Source organism: Glycine max, chromosome 14 (assembly GCF_000004515.6).
Source record: "Glycine max cultivar Williams 82 chromosome 14, Glycine_max_v4.0, whole genome shotgun sequence".
Classification (NCBI taxonomy): Eukaryota; Viridiplantae; Streptophyta; class Magnoliopsida; order Fabales; family Fabaceae; genus Glycine; species Glycine max.
Genome location: NC_038250.2, coordinates 3,395,000 through 3,417,338, shown reverse-complemented (window position 1 = coordinate 3,417,338; position 22,339 = coordinate 3,395,000). Strand labels below are relative to the sequence as shown.

Sequence of the window (22,339 nt, the reverse complement as noted above, 5' to 3'; positions counted from 1 at the left end):
TTTACTCTGGAGCCTTGGCAATTTTATCTTATAAACTTGGCTTTCTAATTGGTTTGGTAACCTCAGAGACAACTGTTCTTCCCAATTTTAACATATATTAAAAAAATATTTGTTTTTTTTTTATAGAGGCTGATGGCAGCCAATGATCCATAAATTGATCGTAGTTGGGATCAAGGTTTATTATGATACCATGTTTCTGACACCAAAGCAATAGAAAGGGGTAGCGGAGGAGTAAGATCATGTAGTTACAAAGTTCACGAGTTTGTGAATAACAAGCATACAAAATTGATAGCAATATATAGTATACTACACCTAAATCCTCAAAGATAGTTCACGATTTTAACATAAACTACCACTAAATGTTTGCTAAAGTGCCATGCTCTAAAAGGCCACCTTTCTAGGAGGAACCACCACATGCTTGTTTCCGGGAAATGCATTTCGTGATATATCTACTTGAAGCTATAGGGTTCATGCATAGATATCTCTGACAGAACCTTTCTGTTAAGTTGGATATTCTCCTTCATCAGCCCATGCATAAAGTTCCCATAGTTGACCTGGCAAATAAAAGGAAAAGTTTATTGACAAGTTAGAAATGTATACGTAAGAGTTACCACAAGGTTCACAACCATAATAATTGCATCGCCAAGATTTTAGAGTATGATTGGTTTTCTGTTAGCACAAATTCATAAACTAACGCAAAAGAAATAACTGGTTATTTTCTAATAAACATACTTTAGGCTCTTACTCAGCAGAAAACCAAACAAACTTGGTCAACAATCAAAGTTTGATGAAACAACAATAGCAATATTGAGGAATGTATTTATGAGCAAGTTACACCTTCAAGAAAAAAAGTGGTTATTTACTCTTATTTAAAATTAAATTTCAATAAAAGTGACAGGAAAATTGTCTATTATATATGTGACATGGCAAAAAAATTGTCTATTATAACTGACACGCAAGAAAATTTTATCAGACATGAAAAATACTTATCTAATGTAACATTTTTTTATAGTATTTATATGTTCGCTAATAATATTTAGTATTTCTCACGTCAGTTAAAATTAATATTATTAGTGAAAAAATTGACGAATAACTAATTTATTCTAACAAAGATAATTTAAGAAACTAAAATTGAAATTAAGACGAAAGACTTAAAAGCATATCTCAATCTGTTGTTGATATGTACTTAGGTTCGCTATCTTCTCTCATGACGAAATATATTTCTAGTTTCTATGTCGAAATATAAAAGAAGGTTAAACTAAAACAAAACAATGGGTTATCTAATTATCATTATATCTTTAATTTTCTTTTGGATATAAAGTCCTTTTATCTAGAATTCAAAATGGTTCATTAAATCACGATTCACTTATATAACTACTGCAACTTACAACTATAGGATAATAAATCAACGATTATTTCTTTTGGAAATTAAGAATTTCGAACTAGTTATCTTGATTATGATAAGATTTTAAGAGAAATATTTATTAGCCTTGTGAGGCATGTTCCAGAAAAACATCAATTAAATTCTGTAAATTATATATTATTTAACTAATAATTTATTTGACCCTGAAAAAATTTCACGCATATCCATCAATGTCTTTACATAAGCAATAATTAATAGTAAAAAGTTAACTGATTAAATTAAATTAATTATTTATTAATCAAATATAGGTTAACTAAGAATGCAAATAAATAACATTTTTAAACTATATATATAAAATAAGATATCTTTTTATTTTCTAAAATCTTCTATATCCAAATATCATATTAAACCTAAATTAATTTTAGTCAAGTTGTATTGATTCATTTAAAGAGACAAAGTCCTCATGATACTTTTTTGTTGTATAAAATGGAAAATAACAAATCTAAAACACTACACAAAGTGATTAAATTTGTACAACGAGGGGGACTAGATCATTTTACAACTGTGAAAACATATCTGACCAAGCTTTTTGGTTACTCCAAGACTTATATTGGCATCACACCATATTACAATCAGATAAATAGTAGGTTGCAGAATTTGAATGAACTTGATTCTGCAATCTCTACGTTACAATCTTCGAAGAGTCCCAGAGTTGACTAATTTCAGTTCAGACCATGTGATTCAGAAGCACCTAACAACACATAAAAAATACCACTTCAAAATACATAACCAACTGACCTAGTATATCATTAGAAAATGTGTATGATCATTGGGTCATTTAAACAATTGCCCAAACAAGTTACACAGTTATGATGCTCAGAAAAATCTTGTAACTTCTCAACGAAAAGCATGCAATAATTATAATTTAACTTTTATCTACAGAATCGCAAAACCCAAGTTAATAAGAGAAAGAAAAACTCCAAATACGAGTAGGAATCGTCCCAACCATAAAGTATAATATAAATTATAACATTAACCTTATTCAGCAGCATTGTGCGTCTGGTCATGCTCAATAAATTCCAGAGCATCTTCCTTAGATACAACATTAACACGGCTGACCCTGTTTTTATGTGTTACTCCATATATCTTATCAGCAACTTTCACTAGCTCTGGGCGGAAAGTCGTAGTGATAAATTGAGTGTTTGCTATGTCTGCTAAGCGACGAATCATATCTATGGAGGATCAAGAATTCCAAAAGGGACAATGGTATAATAGGAAATCTAGATATCATTCAAAAAGAATATCACAAGCACGAATTGATTTTTAAATTTAACTTGATAGGAAATCTAGACTAAATATTATATTGACTTGATATGAAATGTAACTGATGATATTGTTCATAAAACCTAAAGCACAAACCGTTATCTATACTAATCAAATTAATAATCCTAAATAAATAGGAAAAATATCATGAGATAAGGAAGTCGAAACCACTGTTTAGAGAGAATAAGAAGATAGGAAAACTAACCATAATGGATAATCTAAGATATGATAACATTAGATGTTTTCAAAATAATCTAGGAGATGTAAAAGAGATTGTACGGAGTATAATGGAATGGAATAATATTAGGTTTTATTGGATAGGATAGGATACAATGAAATGGAATCTAATGGACTGCATTCCATTCTGTCCCTAATACCCCCTTCTTTTCCTCCCCTCCAATTTGAGTGGTATGGGACGGGACCACTTTTTCCCAATTCATCATAAAAATATCCAAACAATGAAACAATAATTTAATTCCACTCCATTTCATTGCACCCCATCCCATTCCATTCCACACAGTTTTGAGTTGAATCATTAAATGATAGGTACATAATAGCAGGTATGTTTTCGATGATTGAAGACTCACCATATATAGCATAAACCTAAACCTCAACTACCTCCAATATGCACAATAAAATTTCATTTAATGGAAGATGAGGAGTGCAGTAAATAGAGATGGAAGAATTGCACAGGACCAGATATTTGACATAATATGGTAGCAAGCATAAAAAGGATACTTCCAACAGCAGTTCGGTACTGTGGATCCAGCGCTGCATCAATCTCATCAAATAGATAAAAGGGAGCCGGATCACATCGCTGTATGGCAAAGATAAGTGTAAGGGCGACAACAGTTTTTTGGCCCCCGGACAACTGCTTCATGGACTGTGTCTCCCCTTGTCCAGTAAATGAGACCTGCAAGCCGTAAACATGTCCAGAAATGTCAGAACTTAGATGCTACGTTATGTGCTTGTAATATAGTAGAAATAAAAATCACCAATTTTTTGAAGCAATGCTAGGGCAACTGCAGTAAAGGACCAGTGAACGATACAGCTATTTTAATGCAGCTTGTGTTGTTACATGATATAAAGTTTTGCTTTTGATTGGTTGCATTAGCTAAGTCTAAATAAAAACCAGAAATGAAAGAAAGGAAAAATATCTCCAGATATGAAGAAAAATATCTCCCACCCCACACTATTATCTAACTCTTTTAATGTACAAAACAAACCCTCAAGCATTCCAATACAAAATTACAAACAACAATAGCCTCATCCCAACAGGTGTGGTTAACAAACCCTCAAGCATTCTGGCAGAAACTTTACATTAAAATTAAAAATAAAAATAAAGGCATAAAACAAAATACACTTGCCTTCACTTTCACTCCAATGTACTTTTCTACTCTCCCCTCTGGATTTGCTTCACGAGGACCATCCTCATCTTCATCATCATCATGATCACCATCCTGAGGGAAAGGAAATACAATACAGAAATACCACTTTCATATCAATTACAATGACTAAAAAAACTTTCTACTGGAGATTCATCACACCTTTTTAGCAAAATACAAATAAATAAAGCAATAATCAAGCACCACATTGAAACAAGAAAATGGAATCAATAGGACATGAAAACATTAAAAAAATAATGTCCACTTAAAACTATTTTAAAATGTGAAACCAAGATAACAAGTTATAAACATTATTTTTTCTCATTCAAAAAAGGAACTGAATAGAAACGTGATAAGAACCTTGGGAGAACCACACCACAAAAGCTAGCTATTGTAGTTGGAGAGCCCAAGGCCTTATAAACCCCACACCAGAATCACATACTTCTAATGTGGGACTCCAAGTCTCATACATTGCAATTGAATCCTAACAATAAGTCAAGAATGATCACAAACCTTCTTTTTCATCATAACCAGATGACCATGCCCCCCCTGCACAAGTTCGGAAAATACTTCCCGAAAATGCCTAGCAACACCTTTGAAAGTGCGTTCTATTGACTCATCCTTACGTTGATCTAGCACTGATATCAGCTCCTTAATTTTCTGTAATTATTCAATACAAAGTCAAAAAAGATGGCAATGCCTAGGATAAATTAGTTGCATTGGAATCAGTCTGACTTGCAAAATCAAGCTTGAACCCAAATCAGACATAAGCATTCCTAGGTTATTCCACATATAGGGGATTGGTTAACAAGACCTACTAATGAGGCACATAAAAAAGCAACTTTCAGAGCCATGACAGATCAGTTGCACCAAAACATTTAGATAGTAAAGTGCAGAACTAACAATATATGCTAAGCAGTGTAGTCCTCAAAGACTTTTGATTCTTTGAGGAATAAAGGGCATTCCAAATGAAAATCCCTGCAAAGTACCTCATCTCCTGCATCAAGTTCAGCCTGTCTTTTCTGAAGTTCTTCTCGTTGTTCTGTAAAATTTATATACTGGTCAAGTGCTTTCTTGTTTACATGACTGAATTGCTGCAATTGCTCGTTGCACCTGTGCAGCATTTTGTGCAAATCTTTAATATTCCTTCGTCTATACCTGCCATTTGCAACGAGTAAAGGAAAGGAATTAAATAAAGTTAGCTAAAAACAAAGTACAGAGAAAATGATAAATTGCAATGCTTCAAGCTATAAACTGTAATAGCACCATATCTGGCGGATCATCAAACATATCATGGCACAGTAATCATGTTTACCCCAAAAAAAGACTAAATACCTGATATTAATTAAAAAATAGCTGAAATAACAAACCAATTCAAAATTGTTGAAGATAGGATTATTTTCCTGTTCATTTGCTTGGACACATGCTTTGTGCCTTTGTCTGAATGGATGCAGGAGTTAGCCATGCCATATTTAATGACAAAGGAGTGGGAACAAATGTGTTCAACGAAAATGTATCATTGTAGAAGTTTGGAATATCTGACAAGCACAAAGGCTTAGTTAAGGTGACAATATCAAATAGATTGTGGAAGAAAATTGTCACTTTTCCTTTGCTAATAGAAACAGTCCTTCAATGCTTTTCATAGCATCTTTCAGTTTTCTTTTCACATCCCTCTAAAATAATTCATCTAATGCACACAAAAAAGAAAAAGAAAAATGTGGTGAAAGAAAAGACTTACGCCTCAAAAGCATCTGATGTCAATGGCCCCAGTTCCCTTATTTTCTTGGCATATTCCTCTTCTTTAGCAGCATATGTATTTTTTTTACTCTGCAATTGCTCTAATTCTTTTGCATCTTCCTGAAGTTTCCTTTCATACTCGTCCTCCAAAGACTACAGCCAAAAGCTTTCATCATTGTTGGGAGCAATAATACATATACCAGTGATCAATTTATAAGGTCATTATTACCTTCAATTTATTCAATTCATCTTTGATCTTTTTAATTTGCCGTGTTCGGTCATTTATACTTTCAGTAACACCTGGGGAAGAATATTTGGTTAAACAAGGAAATATATTCAAGACATAGATAAAAGACTAGATTGATTGAAAGTTTGAAGGTCTCACTTCTAAGCTGCCCTGTTGCATCATCAACCAATATTTTAGCATCACTAAGTTCCTGCTGTTTTGATTCAGCATCAGCAACCAAAGAATCAGCATCCACAGATGATATTACAGCCTCCAACTCTTGTTTCCTTCTCCTAAGGTTAGTGGTCAGATTGGTATCAAGCTCTGCTCTCCGTGCTTCAGTCTGCAAAATTTTAAGCCAGAATAAGAACACTAACTTCATGAAGATTATGAGCACCAATACAATTGATTGAATAACCTCAATACGATCAGTCTTGCAAGCAACAAGCTTCTCTTTAAGGTCTTTGATTTCAGGGTTCAGATCTGACAAAAGCTTTTTTTCCTCTGGTGTTAAATGATCAATGAGCTCAGTGCCCATCTCAGCATTCTTCATAGCATTACTAGCATTAAGCTGTTCAATTTGATTCTGGACATCCCCAACAGACTTCTCCTACAAGCAATTAAGGAAAAAGGTATTAAAAAATAGTGAAAAACTCCACAAGAAACTACCAACTAAAAGTGGCTCCCAGGGAATAATTAAGTATAACTGAGAAATTCAATAACACCTTTTTTGCAAGTGCTTTAGAAATCAACAGCTTCTGCTTATTAGCATTAGCAATATCCTGCTTAAGCTGTTCGATCACAGATTTGTCATGAGCACATTTGGCATCACTCTTCTGCTGTTCAGCAACAATTTCATTAATCTTTTGGTCTATCTGTAAAACTAATTCAGTGAAAACAACCATTGGAGGAATAGCTTAGGCATCAGAGAAGTCATTCACAAAAACAGAGAAATATATCACATTTCATGTTGTCAGGTCAATAACAAATTGAGGCTCTCTTACAAGACTTTTAGCATAAGATGAAGCAAATAAATCATCCCAAGGATAACCAATCATCATCAATAAATAAACAAATGCAAGAAAAAATAATAAAGAAGTCCCCCAATAATAGAGTCCAAAAGAACCACTAGACTTCAGTATTATGGAACAATCAAAATGCTATAACACAAAAGTTTTGTCCTCAATAAAACCTAGGTAGAAAATCTTATTATCTTTAACTTCAACTTGACACATTTCTAATAAAACAATTTTATGAAGCAATGCACCTTCACTCATTAAAAGTTTAAAACATTCTTTTGAGGCATCAACAAGAATATGCCCCAAGAAACAAAAGAAGTAACCAGCACACTAGTAAAATTACAGGGGCAAAGTTGCAATTAATCGAAGAAATATCAAATATGCATTATAACAAAAAGTGAACACATCTAAAGTTTCCTTTATCCTCACTCTTGGAGCTATTTTCTTCCAGCAAGCAGATCATCTGGATTTTCTTTCCTTTATTTCCTCATTTTTTTAGATGCATTTTATAATGAGTTTTTGCCTAAGAGAAATGAAAAATACAAAAAGAATATTCATTTATTAACATAAAGGATATCTTGTAGATTAAATCTAACTTTCTCCAATTCCTCCTCTCTAATGTGAATAGTGTCTGCATTCTGCTTAATGATATTCATAAACCTCAATCTTGATCGTCTGTGATCATAAAATCCTCCAGTCATACTGCCTTTCTTGCTTACTTGATCACCTGTAATAAGTCAGACAATTTGTCAGGGCAAAACACAAGACCAGCCCTGATCAAGTAGACAGACAATGAAAAGAGCTAGGCCAACCATCCAGAGTTATGCAGTCCAGACCATCAGAACGAGCAACCCTTGAAGCCACATCCAAATTCTTGCAGATAACTGTTCTAGCAAAGACCTATGAAATATCACAAATTAAGGGACATCAAATGCAACTAAATAAGTAATATTTAATATTATACTATCACCTAATTATTTTTACTACATTAGCATATGCAACTGTAAATCTAAGATTCCAACTTGAAACAAAGAAGCAGACATTACCTTCTAAGAAAATCCCATTCAATGAATCTCACAAAACAATTTTCTATAAAAGTGTTCAACTGAAATGTCTTGTCTATCTCATAAGCACAAGTCTAATTTACTCAGCCAACCTTTTGCACAAACTAAAGCATCAATGACAGACATAATAGATTCGCCATCACATCAACGGCAAACATCTTATTTACTAAAACATTAAAAATAAATTATAAATTTCCATTTTCTACATATAGTTGATTCCTCATTATTAATTTCCATCTTATTTAATATATATTTCTTATTATTATATTGTTCAGAATTTATTATTAGTATTAGCATTTAGCTTATTATATTATATATTATGTTTTATTTAGTTTTATAACTATTATTAGTTAGTTGATTATGTTTTTTAGTACTGCAACTTCTAATTTATTATCATATGTTATGCTCTATTAAGTTTATTATATTATGTGCTATGCTTTAAATAGTTTTTTGTTTTTCTAATAGTATTATAATTTTTATTATTATTATTATTTGGTTTATTATATTATAGCAAAGACAACAGATCACCAGATAACAAGTTAAAAACCCACCCTTGTGAAATTATATGGCAGAGAAATGTTGGACTTGAGGCCCAAGGCCCAACAAATTAGGAAAAAGAAAAAAAAAACCCTAAGGACCTGACCCATCACTAACCATGCTCTTTGTTAGCTCATGCCGCCACTGTGAAAATGAATTGTCCCTGTTACAGAACGCAAATGGAAGAGTGAGTGGTTGGCAACGGCACGAGGGAGGTCACGGAGTATCCAGCATGGCGGATTTCACTTGGGCTTCATAGTCAGAAGCACGATCCCAGCCACTCCAATCGCAACGCGAAAGAAGTCTGCATCACACGTCACTGTCGCTCTGCTGCAATAGCGGGCACTCCGGCCGCTATTGAGAACTACGTTAATTACTGTGTTTACATTGAAAATTTCGAGTGAACTCCTGTGCAAAATTTGAATTTGAACATTACACAGACTCCCCCCACCCCCTGTTTTGAAATATACACATTACACAGTAATGCTCTCATTTTCAAATTTTCATCCCTATATAGATGGAGTGTATGAATCTAGTAAATATCCCAACAGGATTTTTATCTAGTGAGAATCTATAACACGGGAAGAGATGAGTCTAATTGAAGCAAAATCAGGATCAGTACAAACAACCTGAAGTAGGTCCATAGGTAATAAGGCCGCCACTAGATCCTTGTGCTGTGTTACAGTAGTTTAGAAACTGTTAAGGAAGAGAGAAAACAAGAAACATGAATTCTGTGTCTAATTTACACAGCGGAGGCTCTTATTCGTAATATGACTACATGAGTCATAAATGCAATGAATAATTGTTTTCTTGTTTCTCAAGAATAGGGGAGATCTCTAAAATAAGAGAAAATGTTAAACTTTTGATAAAAACATGATAATAAGCCCTACACAATAAATAATAATCATTTAATACCATGATTATTATAAACTAACATGCTTACCCATTATGCATCAATTTTTCATGTTAAGTTGACATCTGAGAGACCAAAACCTAGGAATTATTTTATTACCAAATAGCACATAAAGATGTTGTACCCATGTGAAATAAAAGATAACATTTGTTTAGAAGCTAACCTGACTGAATGCAGGAGTATAGTCATGTTTAAAATTCAATTTCTTTAAAAGAGGTATGACATCCGAACTCTGTGGATAAGTGATACGTGGAGCCTTTACTCTGTTAAGTGGAATAAATGTAACTCGACCACCTTTCTGTGAATTAAGATGTCTAATTATCTGGGTTGACTTGTCATCATTTTCAACAACCACATGAAATAAGCTGTTCAAACAAAAGATGTTAAATAAAAACATTAAGCCAAATGTGTGAAAATATAAAACCAGCAAAGAAATCAGGCCAAGAACAAAGACTAAAAATAACAAGATGGAACAACCGAGGAGCCAAATTCTCCTCCCCCTCCCCCAAAACAATATAGGAAAATGCTCAATGCAACATGTGATGAAATCAATACATTAAAAGAAATATCAGTGAGAAATTACCTGTTTCCTGCAGTAACTTCAACAGCAGTGAAAAACTTTTCATCACAATTCAGTAACTCAATAATTGGACCATGAACTCCAGAAATGTTATACTCCCTGCAGATCTTCCTAACTGAATTCAACCCTCTTCTCACATCCTGAACATCATAATAGTGTCAAACATGGTGATAGATAAAAACGATAACCTGTCCCTAGAATGATAATAATATTATAGAAACATCATGACAGTTAACCCTCAAACTCAACAGATAAACAGCAGCATAAGATCTAAGTACCCATGACTCATACTATTGTGGATAATAATTTTAATCCCCATACCCTTACCCATTGGGGTATCTACATACCCATACTTACCCACATTATAATTAACTACAACTAAATAGTCAAAAAAAATATTGATTAAAAATACAACTGTAATTCAATTAAAATACTATTCAAAGATTTTTTTTATAAAAGATTACAAACATAATTATATAATATTACAGTAAACTTCCACAATAACAAATTTAAAAACATTCAAGTCCAATGTGGAGCAGGCGATTATACACCTCCAATGCAGCAATCCATGAAACTTGTTGGGTAGTATCAGTTACAACTTACAATACACATCAAGCAATCACAAAGGAAGTTGGGGCTTGAGTGCGACATAAAAGAAATTAAAAGATCTACTAGTTTCAATAAATTTCATTTTTTAATTTATAATTATATCATAACTCTCTCTGTACTTGTGCCCAATGTTATCAAACTTGGACTGGTCATCGACTTGGTCTAGGTACTAGGTCACTGAGTGAGTCATGGATCGACAAAGTCAATCACTAATTGACTTGCATGACCTAATCTACACTGAAAAAATTTAAATATTTCATAACCTGTAAACTTGTATCCTTAAAAAATTATCATGTCTTTATTCAAACAACATATTTTTTACCAGCATATTTTTCAAAACTCATACACAATCTAATATAAATATAAATGTGAGTAGCAAATACAAAATCAAATTCAATGAAGTTAACAAATGATCACTTTTAGTAATGTAACATAATAAATTATAAAGATTATAAAAAATATAATTATCATACCTTCGCATAGCGAAGAGCCTCTGGGCAATGGGGTACGAAGTTTTTTTTATCATATCTTCTATCATATCAATATTATTATCATAAATTTATTCATGATAATGTATTTACCAATTCAGGATGTGTTAAGAACTATCTCATTTTAATTTTATGATATAATAACTCATTTACCAATTCAAAAATTAAAAGTACTTCCACCACCGAACAAAATCCCTTTATATCTTCTATCATTCTAAGTGTAATACAATTTCTGGAAGCAAAGTGTTTCTGCAATCTCCTTCATCTATATGCTGCATAGAAAAATGTAAAAACACTCAAAGGCAAAGTCAAAATCATCCACATTCTTTTAGAGTGACACCAATTTACAAATATAATGGCACTTTGTGTTAATTCGCATCAGGTAGAATATAAGTTGCAATAAAATTCTAAACTAAACATGCCCAGACTACCCTGTACATTGTGAAAGATTCAATGCCTAGAAACACCATGTTGAGGATTCTTGACAATTTAATGGCATTTACAAAAGGAGATGTTAAAGAAGTTAGAAAGAGGGATTACTCACACCAGGAATTGCATGATCAAGACTCTTTTCAGCCTTCTCAACTTCAGCTCTCAGCTTATCAATTTCAGCAGTAAGTTCATTCTCTTTGCCCCATAGGGACCTATAATGTAGCAATTTAAACTCATAAGAAATATTTTCTTGACCAGGGAAAGTAATAAATAATATACTTTTGCAGTTTAGTATGTTTCTCCTTTCTACTTTTGCTAAGGAGGGCACCCCATCCTACACTTTCGGTGTATGCATTCTTCACTGTAACAATATTTCTTCTTTCATCTAGTAAAAAGTCTACATAGAACTTTTTTGAGAGAGAGAGAGAGAGAGAGAGAGAAAAGAGGTGTTACATACTTTCTCTCCCCATGTAACTTGTCTCTCTCTTCTTTGTAACGATTAAGCCCTTCACGTGACTGAGCAATGAGAGATTCCAAAGTAGTAATTTCTGATTTACGTCTGTTTATGTTCTCATCACAATCCTGCAGTTCTTCTTTAAGCCGATCAATTTCATCCAAAAGCTTTTGCTCCTGCAGACCAAAACAACAATCAAAAACAAGGAAGAGAGCATAGTACAAGAGACCATTATTCATATAAAAGGAGAATACAAAGATAGAGATTCTTTTTGTTACCATGATAGAGATTAACAATTTGCAAATATTGGAACCTATGGCAAGGGTCACTGATCACATGAAAGTTCTATACTCAGAATACTCATATATCAATGTTAACAAGTTGAGTACCATATGGCTTAATAATAGTTAAGGTCTATGTCTTTACGAACATATGGGATTCAAGTAAAATGTAAATATGTAAATATTGTTTGTAGTGGCAATCACACATTTTGTTTCTTCAATGGGGAAACCATATCCTCTGATATTGTACTTCTTTCATTCTATTTTCTAATAACACTCTGAATGTTTAGGAATGACTATTTTCCCAGAAATAATCACTTTTTTTCCCAAATTCCACCTTAGGAAGTTGACAAAAGTGATCATTTCTCCCAGTTAGACATGCACTTGATCTGGTAGGCAGAAAAACATGGAAAAAAATGCATATACAACAGAGTAGAAAGATGATTTTGTTAAAAAAACTTCGTACCCCATTGCTCAGAGGCTCTTCGCTATGCGAAGGTATGGGGGAGGGATGTTGTACGCAGCCTTACCCTTGCATATGCAAAGAGGCTGTTTCCGGATTCGAACCCATGACCAACAAGTCACCAAGGCACAACTTTACCGCTGCACCAGGGCTCGCCCTCAGAAAGATGATTTTGTTATCACATTTAAAATTAATGAAGCACAGGATTAAAGAAAAGCAGACATCTTCATGCCATGAATCTGTTCAAAGAGTATTTAGGACACAATTCATTATAGCTCTACAGAAAAATGAACACTTGCCTGGCCCTTGTTTGAAGAAAGCACTCGTTCAAGATCATCAATCTCCTTTTGAAGCCACTTATCACGAGAAGCTTTACTTGAAAACTGGGTTGCACGTCCTTGTTTTTGATAAAGTATACTGAGTTTCTTCTCACGCTCCATTATTCTAACAATTCATTTATGTGGGAGAAATACTAATTAGAATATGTTGAATATCCTCAACAAATTTCAAAAACAGTAAAAACATGTGAAAGATTTATATATATATATATATATATATCCTACATCCTGACTAATCCAAATTTATAGCTAGATGAGAAACACTAAAAAATTAAGATTAACCAGTTATAAAAGTGCAGTAAAAAACATGACCACCATGTCAGAAAGTTTGAATACAAAAACTGGGAGAGTTAGATACAGTACACTAATTGAAGCATATTGAAAGACAACTTAGACAAGTATATCCATAACCTACTGCTTGCCAATGTCTTTTTCTTTCTGAACTTGATCTTCATGTAAAGGAATAATTTTGCCCAGTTCAGCAGTTGAATCTTGAATTTCTTTCTCAAGTATCTCCAGTTGTCTTGCAGCATCTTCCTGAAGGCATGTAGTTAAAAGATGAGCCATGTACAAAACCATTCCAACAAAATAACTCATAAGATGAATTCTTCAAATTAGTACTTTGGCTCGGGTATTTCCAGAGATCTTCTCTTGCAAGTCTTTTACATCAAGCTCAAGCTCTGTGTGCTTCTTTAATGCCACTGTTCGTCGCTTTTCAATAACCTCTTTCTCTTTGTTAAAGTTTTGAAGTTCTTTCGATACATCTTTTAATGTATTCTCTAAATCTTTGGATTTCTCATGTGCATCAAGAACATCATTATACTTCCTTGCTGATGTGTCAGAAACCTTGGTCCGAGCATCTTCTATCTAAAACAAGGTGACAAGCATTCAACTTCATGCATCACAAACCCAATATATAACAACAATGGGATTAAAAATGTCAGAACAATATATATTTGACATTCAATATTATGATTGATCTATAAGGATCAACAAAGAAATTAAAGTGCACAATTATAAACTCCAAATAATTGCATCGAGTATATGGCAGGCCTTTTATCCACATTTATAGCAAGAAGAGAGGAGTTAAGGGTATCAAGCCAATTACAAATGGACCACGGGGTTCAATGGAGACTCGGTCAGAAGAGAGAAAGAGGGGAGTAGCACACTGGAGAGAAGTACGGTAATGCAGCGCAACAGTGACACTATTGAGCGTGATTTAGTACTATGGTTCAGCACATGAGGAATTTCGATTTCTAAACAGAAAAAGGTTTAAAACTTCTACTGATTTATGCAGTGTTGGATATCAACTAAAATGGAATGAAAATAAAGAGAAACGACCACTTCACCTTAAATGTGTTCTAGAATTAGCTATTAAATTGTAAAAGGGGGGCACATTTTGTTTTTTATTGTCATTCAACAAATTATATTATACAGCTTTTGAAATTTTTCATGAAAACTGAGTACACTCACATCACAGACAAGGTTTCTGTCTATTGAATCAAACCAAACCAGAATATTAATTGAAAACATCTGTGAGGTACTCCTAAGAATTTGTCTTAAACTTTCATTGTCTTATCTCCAGTGATATAGCTGTGATTTTGAACCACACAGCAAGGTTAAGAACCAAAAGAATATATCATCACCAAAACGATTGTGACTAACTACCCAATCATCAAGAAGTAAATACAACTTATAAAACACAGTAGGAAATCATGCAAATAATTATACAAGAGAGAAACATTTATCACATATAACCTCTGTAAGTTTTTGCTGAGCATCTTGAACTTCTTTGCTATAAATAGCATATTCCAAGGATTTTCTTTGCTTGTCAAGCTGCTGATATTTTCTAAGTTCCTCCTTCTCTTCATCTAGTTCCTTCAACCTTTCATCTAGATACTGTACAACTTGGATTATTTGCTTTCTTTTATTACCTGTCTAACAGAAGAATGCATGACAATAACAACATCAATAACAAGAATAATAAACACTAGATTTTGTACCGATGTGATGCATGAATTTATGAAATATAAATATCTTATTTCATATTATTAATCATTCACTAATAAAGATAATATTAAATTATTTTTTAAAATATTATTTTAATAAATAGATTATTATAAAATACAAAATATTAAACTACTATTTGGTACCTTAAAAATTTACTTGATATTAAATTAGTTATTAAAAAATTTACAATAACAAATTAGTCTCCCACATAACCAAAAAAAATAATTATTTTATCTAATTATTACAAATCAAAATATTTATAATGCCTTTGAATGCTTGATCGGATGGAGTTGATAGCACAAATATTTAGAGGATTAAATTAATATTAAGCAAATATTAGAAGGAGAAAATTAATATTTAAATTTTTGAAATAAATTTAAAGGATTAAAATAAAGTTTATAAAGTTTGTTTATACTTATTGATAGAGAGAGAGAGACTTATTAAAAGTACACACTAATTTTCAGTAAAAAAACTTATTATAATTTCAATTTCATATAAAGAAAATTAAAAGTAAGAATTTGAAGAAAAATAAATTTCCTTTTATTCTCATCCAATCATAAACTTAAAACTATTTTTAACAAATTTTAAAATTTAAGTTAAGGAAAATATTTATTTTAATAATATTTCTTCTATTCACTATTCACTGTTATTGAAATAAACTCTATCCATGCGTCAAACTTCAAAAAAAAAAACACACTTGTTAGACACTAGACAACCTTGACATCTTTTAAGGTTTTGATGAAAATAAAGATATAAATTTAAGTTAACTATTTTGTTGCATGTAAGTCAATAGGTTTGATAATTGGAGGCAACACCAGGTAAAGACTTATCCATTAATGGATACCTCTTCTGCGGTAAGCAAGAAGTATTTGTCTCGTCCATCCAAACACCAATTGGAATAAGAATGCATAATTCAATTTATCAATTTATTCCAGTTTATATGATTGTTAAAAAGGAACATACATGTGAATCTATCTTTTATTTCATTTTACATATGAATGACAGATATGAAAAGTCTTGATGCTGTCAAACAAAACGCACATTATCCACTTAATTCAAAAAACAAGATCAATCTGCACAATGGTCATATCATTAAATCCCAAAAATTCTCTCCACAATTATGAACGTCTCTCTATCTATAAATACAACATCAAGGATTGAAGAACCTTGACGAACGTACTTAGAAAAACAAGAGTCGTGAATCAAGAAATAAGAGAAAAGAAAAGTATTTGTTGAGAAATACAATGAGCTTAAGAGAGTTCATTCTTTGTAATATACAAAGTACTAGTGAAGGATTAGAAACTCACTCGATTAAGTGTTGTAAAGACTTTGATTCTCTATTAAACTTTTGTTTGTGAAAGTCAAGAGTGACTTAGTGACAAAACAATACTACTTGGGTGTTCTTAGATTCAGAGGGAATCTAAGGGTTGGGTCATTAATGGTCTTGAGAATACTTGTAAGCTAGAAATAACAGAAAAGAATACTTGTTGTAATCAAGTTTTATTAGTAGAACCCTTTACTCCTTGGTAAAGGAAAATTGGACGTATTTTACTACTCTTCTTTAGCTTGCTTATTTAAGTATTTCAAAGTCTAATACTGAAACAATCTGCATACAAAATTTTCACTGAAAAATAAGTTTTATACATCATTTGACAACAGTCCACTCTTAGTCACTAGACCAGGGTTCTTAATAACTTGTTTATCACATCTTCCATTTCAAAAAATGTCTTATATTTTGATTGACACACTATTGAATCCTCCTTCTAGTGTGATTTATTGTATTTCAACACAATCCATATCAAGATGAAGTATTTAATAGCACTTTTTAACTCATAATGTATACAAATATTTTATATATTTGATATTTGATTCATAGAATTCTATTATTTAAAAGTATATTAATAATTAAAATTAAATATTATAAACATAGCACTTAAAAATAATCAACAGAATTTTCTAAACCAACATATATATTCATTCATTTATGCAGTGATTATTCAAAGAATTATTAATGAAATTTATTAAAATTAAGTCAATAATTCATAATCAAGTTAATACAACAAATTAATAAAATTTATTTTACAATCCATTTGATTGATCTGTATTTTTAAACAGTATAATAACAACCATTTTAAAACTTTGATGGTAGGTTAATTTTGAATATGTCCCAGTGCAACTATTAGTTTAATTAACTTCTAAACTTAACTACTTTTCAGTTGTTTCAATAAAATAAATATTATTCCATTCAATAAAATAATCCATCATCTATTGAAAATTATATAAAAAATATCTCATTATATTAAGCAAGATCTCTATTTAAAATTTAAAAAAAATTGACGTTTCTTTTGTTCATATGCCTAGTATCAATAGAATTCAAATGCATTACTGATCAAATATACAAAAATCAAGTACAGTTAAACAAATTTTCATATATTTTAATTGAAACTTTCAAGAATTTGAACACACCTAATGCTAATACTATTAATATAAAAAAAATTTAAGTATTATTAATAAAATTATGAAAACAAAATTAAATAAATATTTTTCAAATATTATTTTTGTTTAAGACTTGCAAGTATAAATTATAGCTAAGTAAAAAAAGTACGAAATACACATTATGTATATATATATATATACACACACACACTTGTGTGTAATATTTACTAAAAAAGTACCAAATACACATTATGCTTCTTATTGTTATTTGTTTGGAATTTTAAAACGACAAAAAAACAATGTAAAAGGTTGAAAATATAAAAGGTCAAGAAACAAATAAAGTTAATAAAAAATAAGTGATGTAATGAATTAAAAGAGCTTAAAGAGAAAATGTCATGAGGTAACTTTAGTAGAAGAACTTTAGATTACAAATAATGAACTTAAATGAATAATAAATAAATAGGAAAGACTAGATAAATCATGAACTTAAAAATAAATAAATCATAAACTTGCCAGTTTCATGCATTATTTTCAAACTTTCACGACGCCTCTCCTCATAAACTCTAGTACCACCTATTTCCTTCAGCAAGTCAAGTCGTTCAGAGTCTTTCATCAAGGTTAGTGATGCTATCTATGCAATAGTAAAAATGAAACAGGTTTAGAAATTAGATTCAAAGTTTATAAATATAACAATAATAAATCCCAAACCAAGTTCAAGCACTGTCACCATCAGTCAATACCTTTCCTTGTTGCACAACATAATAAGGATTTGATCGGGAGAACCCAGCACTCTCCAGTAAATTCATCACTTCAGTTTTTCTGCAGGTTGTACATGATCTTTAGGATCAAGGTAAATATTCATACAACCAAACAGCATACAACAAAATATGACCTTTTTTCTGAAGTGAAAAATAAATGCAAAGTATATGCTCTAACATGTAATTCTATTTCACTCACGTTATGTGCTTGCCATCTAGAAAATACTCATCCTTTTTGAAACCTATAGTCCGGCGCAAGCGCACTTCCTCCTTGTCAACCTATTCACCAACACAGATAGATGCTATGATGGTGCATAGTTAAGAATTTCATGGATAAGTGATTTTCAAACGTAAAGCAATTTTGTTGTCATAAAGAAAGTACAAAGAAATCAATTATGAAGACATGCAATTATTAATTACATCAACAAGCATCAATAACAAGATTTTGTTTTCGGCATAAAAAAGTTATTAAAATTGAAATTGTATCGTAGAAGTTCAGTGAAATCAAAACAATGCAAAGCACTTCATCATTAATCAAATTACTTATCAGCTAGCAGAAAATGTGCACCATCAGAATCTCAATGCCGAAGACTTTCAAAAATGGAATGAAAAGATGTTTATGGAACATAGAGAACAAATAAGTTAAAAATGGCGTTGAGTGAAAAGAAGAAAAAACATTATAGAAATCTAGATATTAAGTCTTCATTCAGTTAAATACAAAATTTATCCGTTATTATATTCTTTTCTTTCCAACAGACTCATTTCTGTAAGCAGAGTGATCACAATATGCATTCATTGCACAAGAATGGATAAATATCCAACCATCGACCAGTCAAAAAGGTACCATAGATTAAAAATGGCAAAAAAGGTGACTGTTTTGTAGAATCCAATCCATGTGCATATGCCCTGTAACAGCTTTTAGACAATCTATCCTTTCACTGAGAATTGAGAAAGATAAGTGCCAAAAAGTTCCCATTTTTGTCATCATTTAGGATACACTTTATGAACAAAAAAAGATAAATAGCATTTCGTTTTCATAACCGTGAATAGTGAATAGAACTATAGAAGAAAAATTATTATCCTCGACATATTACCGGGATACGATTGTCTGAATTGTCAAACACAATCTCTACAAACGCAGATAAAACCTGATGTCCAGCTCCTTCCTGTGCAGAGAATAATTTATTTAAGCATATTCAAATTCTCTAACTGATTAGTTATAGGTGAGAACCAGAATATAAATAAATGGATGAACTGTGCCATACATGGAGTAGTGCCTGCCTATCTTCACCGCGTAGGTTTTGAAAGAGATCACTTAACACAAAACGGATGGCTGCAAAAGAAAAGGGTGTACCAATTGAAGGTCAGAGATTTGATTTCAGTTACTTCCAAAGACTAATGGCAGTCAGTAAAGTTGTATACGAAGAAGATATGGTGATTTTTTACCATGGAAAAAGTTTGTCTTTCCAGATCCGTTAGCACCAACTGCAAAAATAAATAATTGAATAGATATTATTGAAGTTATGAACAAATACAATTCAGATGCATTCATCATTTGATCTAAACAAAAAGATCAAAATTCATATTTAGAAACAACTTAACATTACATGAAATGTAATTAAAGAGAAAGGAAGAATGCATTAGTGTGAAAACAAGGAAAAAAGGAAGCAATGAAACTGAAGACAATGTAGTGAGTAAAGAATGCGGTTCTGCCAAAAAAAATGTATGCAGCCTTTAGCTTGATGTGAGAACAAACCTATCAGCATAGCAATCAAGTAGGATGAGATCATACCATGGTTTTCAGCTTCACAGTAAAATTCTTGTGTCTCCTTAACTCTTCTTTTTATGGACATTCATGGAACAGAAAAGGTGACTTCCAAGTTCCAAGGCAAAGTCTTTCATTTGGATTTTGAATAACAATAATCAATAGAATTAATAAATATGGTTTACTCAGAGCCACAATCTTAATGAAGCACTTTCTTAATTATCCATTAATCTTTACTTGACTAGCAAGCATTTCCTACATAGTTCAGATAATGGACCTATATATAGTTATTTAAAGGTTTTGCAAAGATAAGTAGGGTACTACTCTATGGAAATGTGTAGAATGCAGATATTGCAGTTAATTGGTGTTATGGACTTATGGTAGGAGATCAATGGCAGGATTTTCAAGAATATATGTATGTAGTCTATGCAAATATATCTGAATTCAAATAAAAATTGACTAAACAACTTATTCTACATTGCCTCAATTTCATGCTTTGTTTAGCTGCCATCATAACATGTCATGAATGAAATGCCCACATCACGCATGCATTTCAAATGATTTTCCAGTATCAATAGAAGAAAGCATCAAAAAGCTTTTCAGTAAAAGTATTACCAACACAATTAACTTTAGAACTGAAAGGCTCAGTGGCAATTTGCTCTCGATAACTCTTAAAACCTTCAATCACAACCTAAAAGCACACAAAACAAGTACATTAAAAAAAATTGACAGAGAACCAACTCCAAAATCCAAAACCGAAATAACAGCATAGTATAGGGTGTTTGAAAGAGAGAAAGTGTTTAAGAATCATAATACATAAACAGAATCTAGCCAGATCTAATAATTTAGGACACAGCAGAAGTTAACAAGATTAAATTAAATAAATAAATAAATAACTCCAAAGTGCAATTACCTGCTTGATGTACATGTTGAAAGTATCATAACCGTACCTATAAGAGCAAAAAAAAAAAACAAATCCATAAGCATGAACGCATTAGAAACACAACACAGAGTATTGTACATGCTTTCTCAAGTTTCAGCAATCGTGTATTTGTAAAACAGAAGACAAGGTACTATCACAACAGAATTCAAAAATTCAAAAATAAATACAATTGAGCATATCCAGAGGAAGCTACTTTAGCTATTGCAAAGTCAGAGATGAAAAAACCGGATGCCCTAAGCAGTTTCAGTTTAAAAAACAGTATAATAAACAAGGCAATTTGGATTTCAAACCAGGAAACACACTAAAGCTATGAAAATTCCAGGTCAAAATCGGGATATGAAGAGTGTCCACGTTTTCAGCAGAGAAATCAAGTATGAGAACAGGAAATCCAGGTAAAACCAATCTCGTAGATAGTGTTAGGGTTTCAAACGAATTTCAAAAACACTGAGAGGGAAAAGAGAAATTGCAGGGCGAAGATGAAAGAGAAGCAGAAACATGTGAAGAATTTACAGGAGTTGATGGGAGTAGCTAGAGAGTACCTCAGAGAAAGTTCAGTGACAATGGAGTAGCAAACTTGAAGTTGGAGCTTTCTGTAGTTCGTTTAATGGGTTTTCGGGGTGCGAAGGATAAGCCGTGCGCTACTGGGGGTTGTTTTTTGTACCACTTGGTTCGAGCGGACGTCGAGGGAATGAAAATAAAAACATTACAATAAACGCGGCAAATTTTTTAGAAACATACTTTTCTGTTTTTTTTCTTACGCATCATTGTTGGATTTTGCGCTAGACATTAGGGAAAAAGAATCCACGAATTTCAAAAAATAAAAAAATTCTTAGCACTGTACTCCCCTTGGCAGGATGTACTACTTATTAGATAATTGGGAAAGAATATTGGATTTACTACCATGAATGGGTTGTGTTTCCACCCGATGGTCAATTTCCTGTTTGGTCCAAGAAAACCTTTGCACGCCTGCATTTTGGGAGGCCTACGTCCCATAAAAATTGTCTATCTGAGACCTGACACAAGGTTAGAATTTTAGTTCTTTTAGAGTGGTATCTCATTGACGGCTCATTGACAGCTCTAGCCCCAAAAGGAGACCTTATTTGCCATCGATATGTAGGAAAAGCCCAAAGCCAATTGTCTTTCTAAGGTATGGAGGTTGGTTGTTGGTTTTGCTTTGGTGGACACTAACCATGATTTCTTTATGATCAAGTTTGA

The 22,339-nt window shown here is 32.1% G+C and overlaps 1 protein-coding gene across 2 annotated transcripts; it reads right to left on the bottom strand.

Annotated features, from left to right (window-relative positions):
* Positions 1-1,782: 1,782 nt before the first annotated feature.
* On the bottom strand, positions 1,783-22,050 carry LOC100810448 (structural maintenance of chromosomes protein 3). Of its 2 annotated transcripts, XM_003545492.5 has the most exons (30): positions 21,664-22,050; positions 21,095-21,131; positions 20,797-20,872; positions 19,863-19,901; positions 19,682-19,749; positions 19,511-19,582; positions 18,616-18,695; positions 18,399-18,477; positions 18,172-18,289; positions 14,971-15,146; positions 13,834-14,079; positions 13,628-13,749; positions 13,174-13,318; positions 12,134-12,306; positions 11,789-11,888; positions 10,151-10,287; positions 9,731-9,932; positions 7,866-7,953; positions 7,631-7,780; positions 6,760-6,911; positions 6,453-6,644; positions 6,194-6,377; positions 6,038-6,108; positions 5,810-5,961; positions 5,061-5,229; positions 4,585-4,731; positions 4,054-4,146; positions 3,425-3,599; positions 2,401-2,595; positions 1,783-2,114 (listed from the first exon to the last, which is right to left on the bottom strand). In XM_003545492.5, exons 2-29 carry the CDS (start codon positions 21,107-21,109, stop codon positions 2,402-2,404), a joined length of 3,615 nt encoding a protein of 1,204 aa, XP_003545540.2. In that variant the 5' UTR covers positions 21,110-21,131; positions 21,664-22,050; the 3' UTR covers positions 1,783-2,114; position 2,401. The 2 variants fall into 2 exon arrangements, with proteins under 2 accessions (XP_003545540.2, XP_014622427.2); XM_014766941.3 differs by lacking the exons at positions 20,797-20,872; positions 21,095-21,131; positions 21,664-22,050 and adding an exon at positions 20,209-20,284.
* Between the last annotated feature and the right edge of the window lie 289 nt (positions 22,051-22,339).

Bases quoted from the DNA above. Each gene is read 5' to 3' on its own strand.
- LOC100810448 (XM_003545492.5), bottom strand. The intron at 13,750-13,833 runs GTACTAATTTGA...ACATGCCTTCAG, and splicing joins CTGGAAATACCCGAGCCAAA to GAAGATGCTGCAAGACAACT. The intron at 12,307-13,173 runs GCAAGTGTTCAT...TTTGGTCTGCAG, and splicing joins TTTCTTCAAACAAGGGCCAG to GAGCAAAAGCTTTTGGATGA.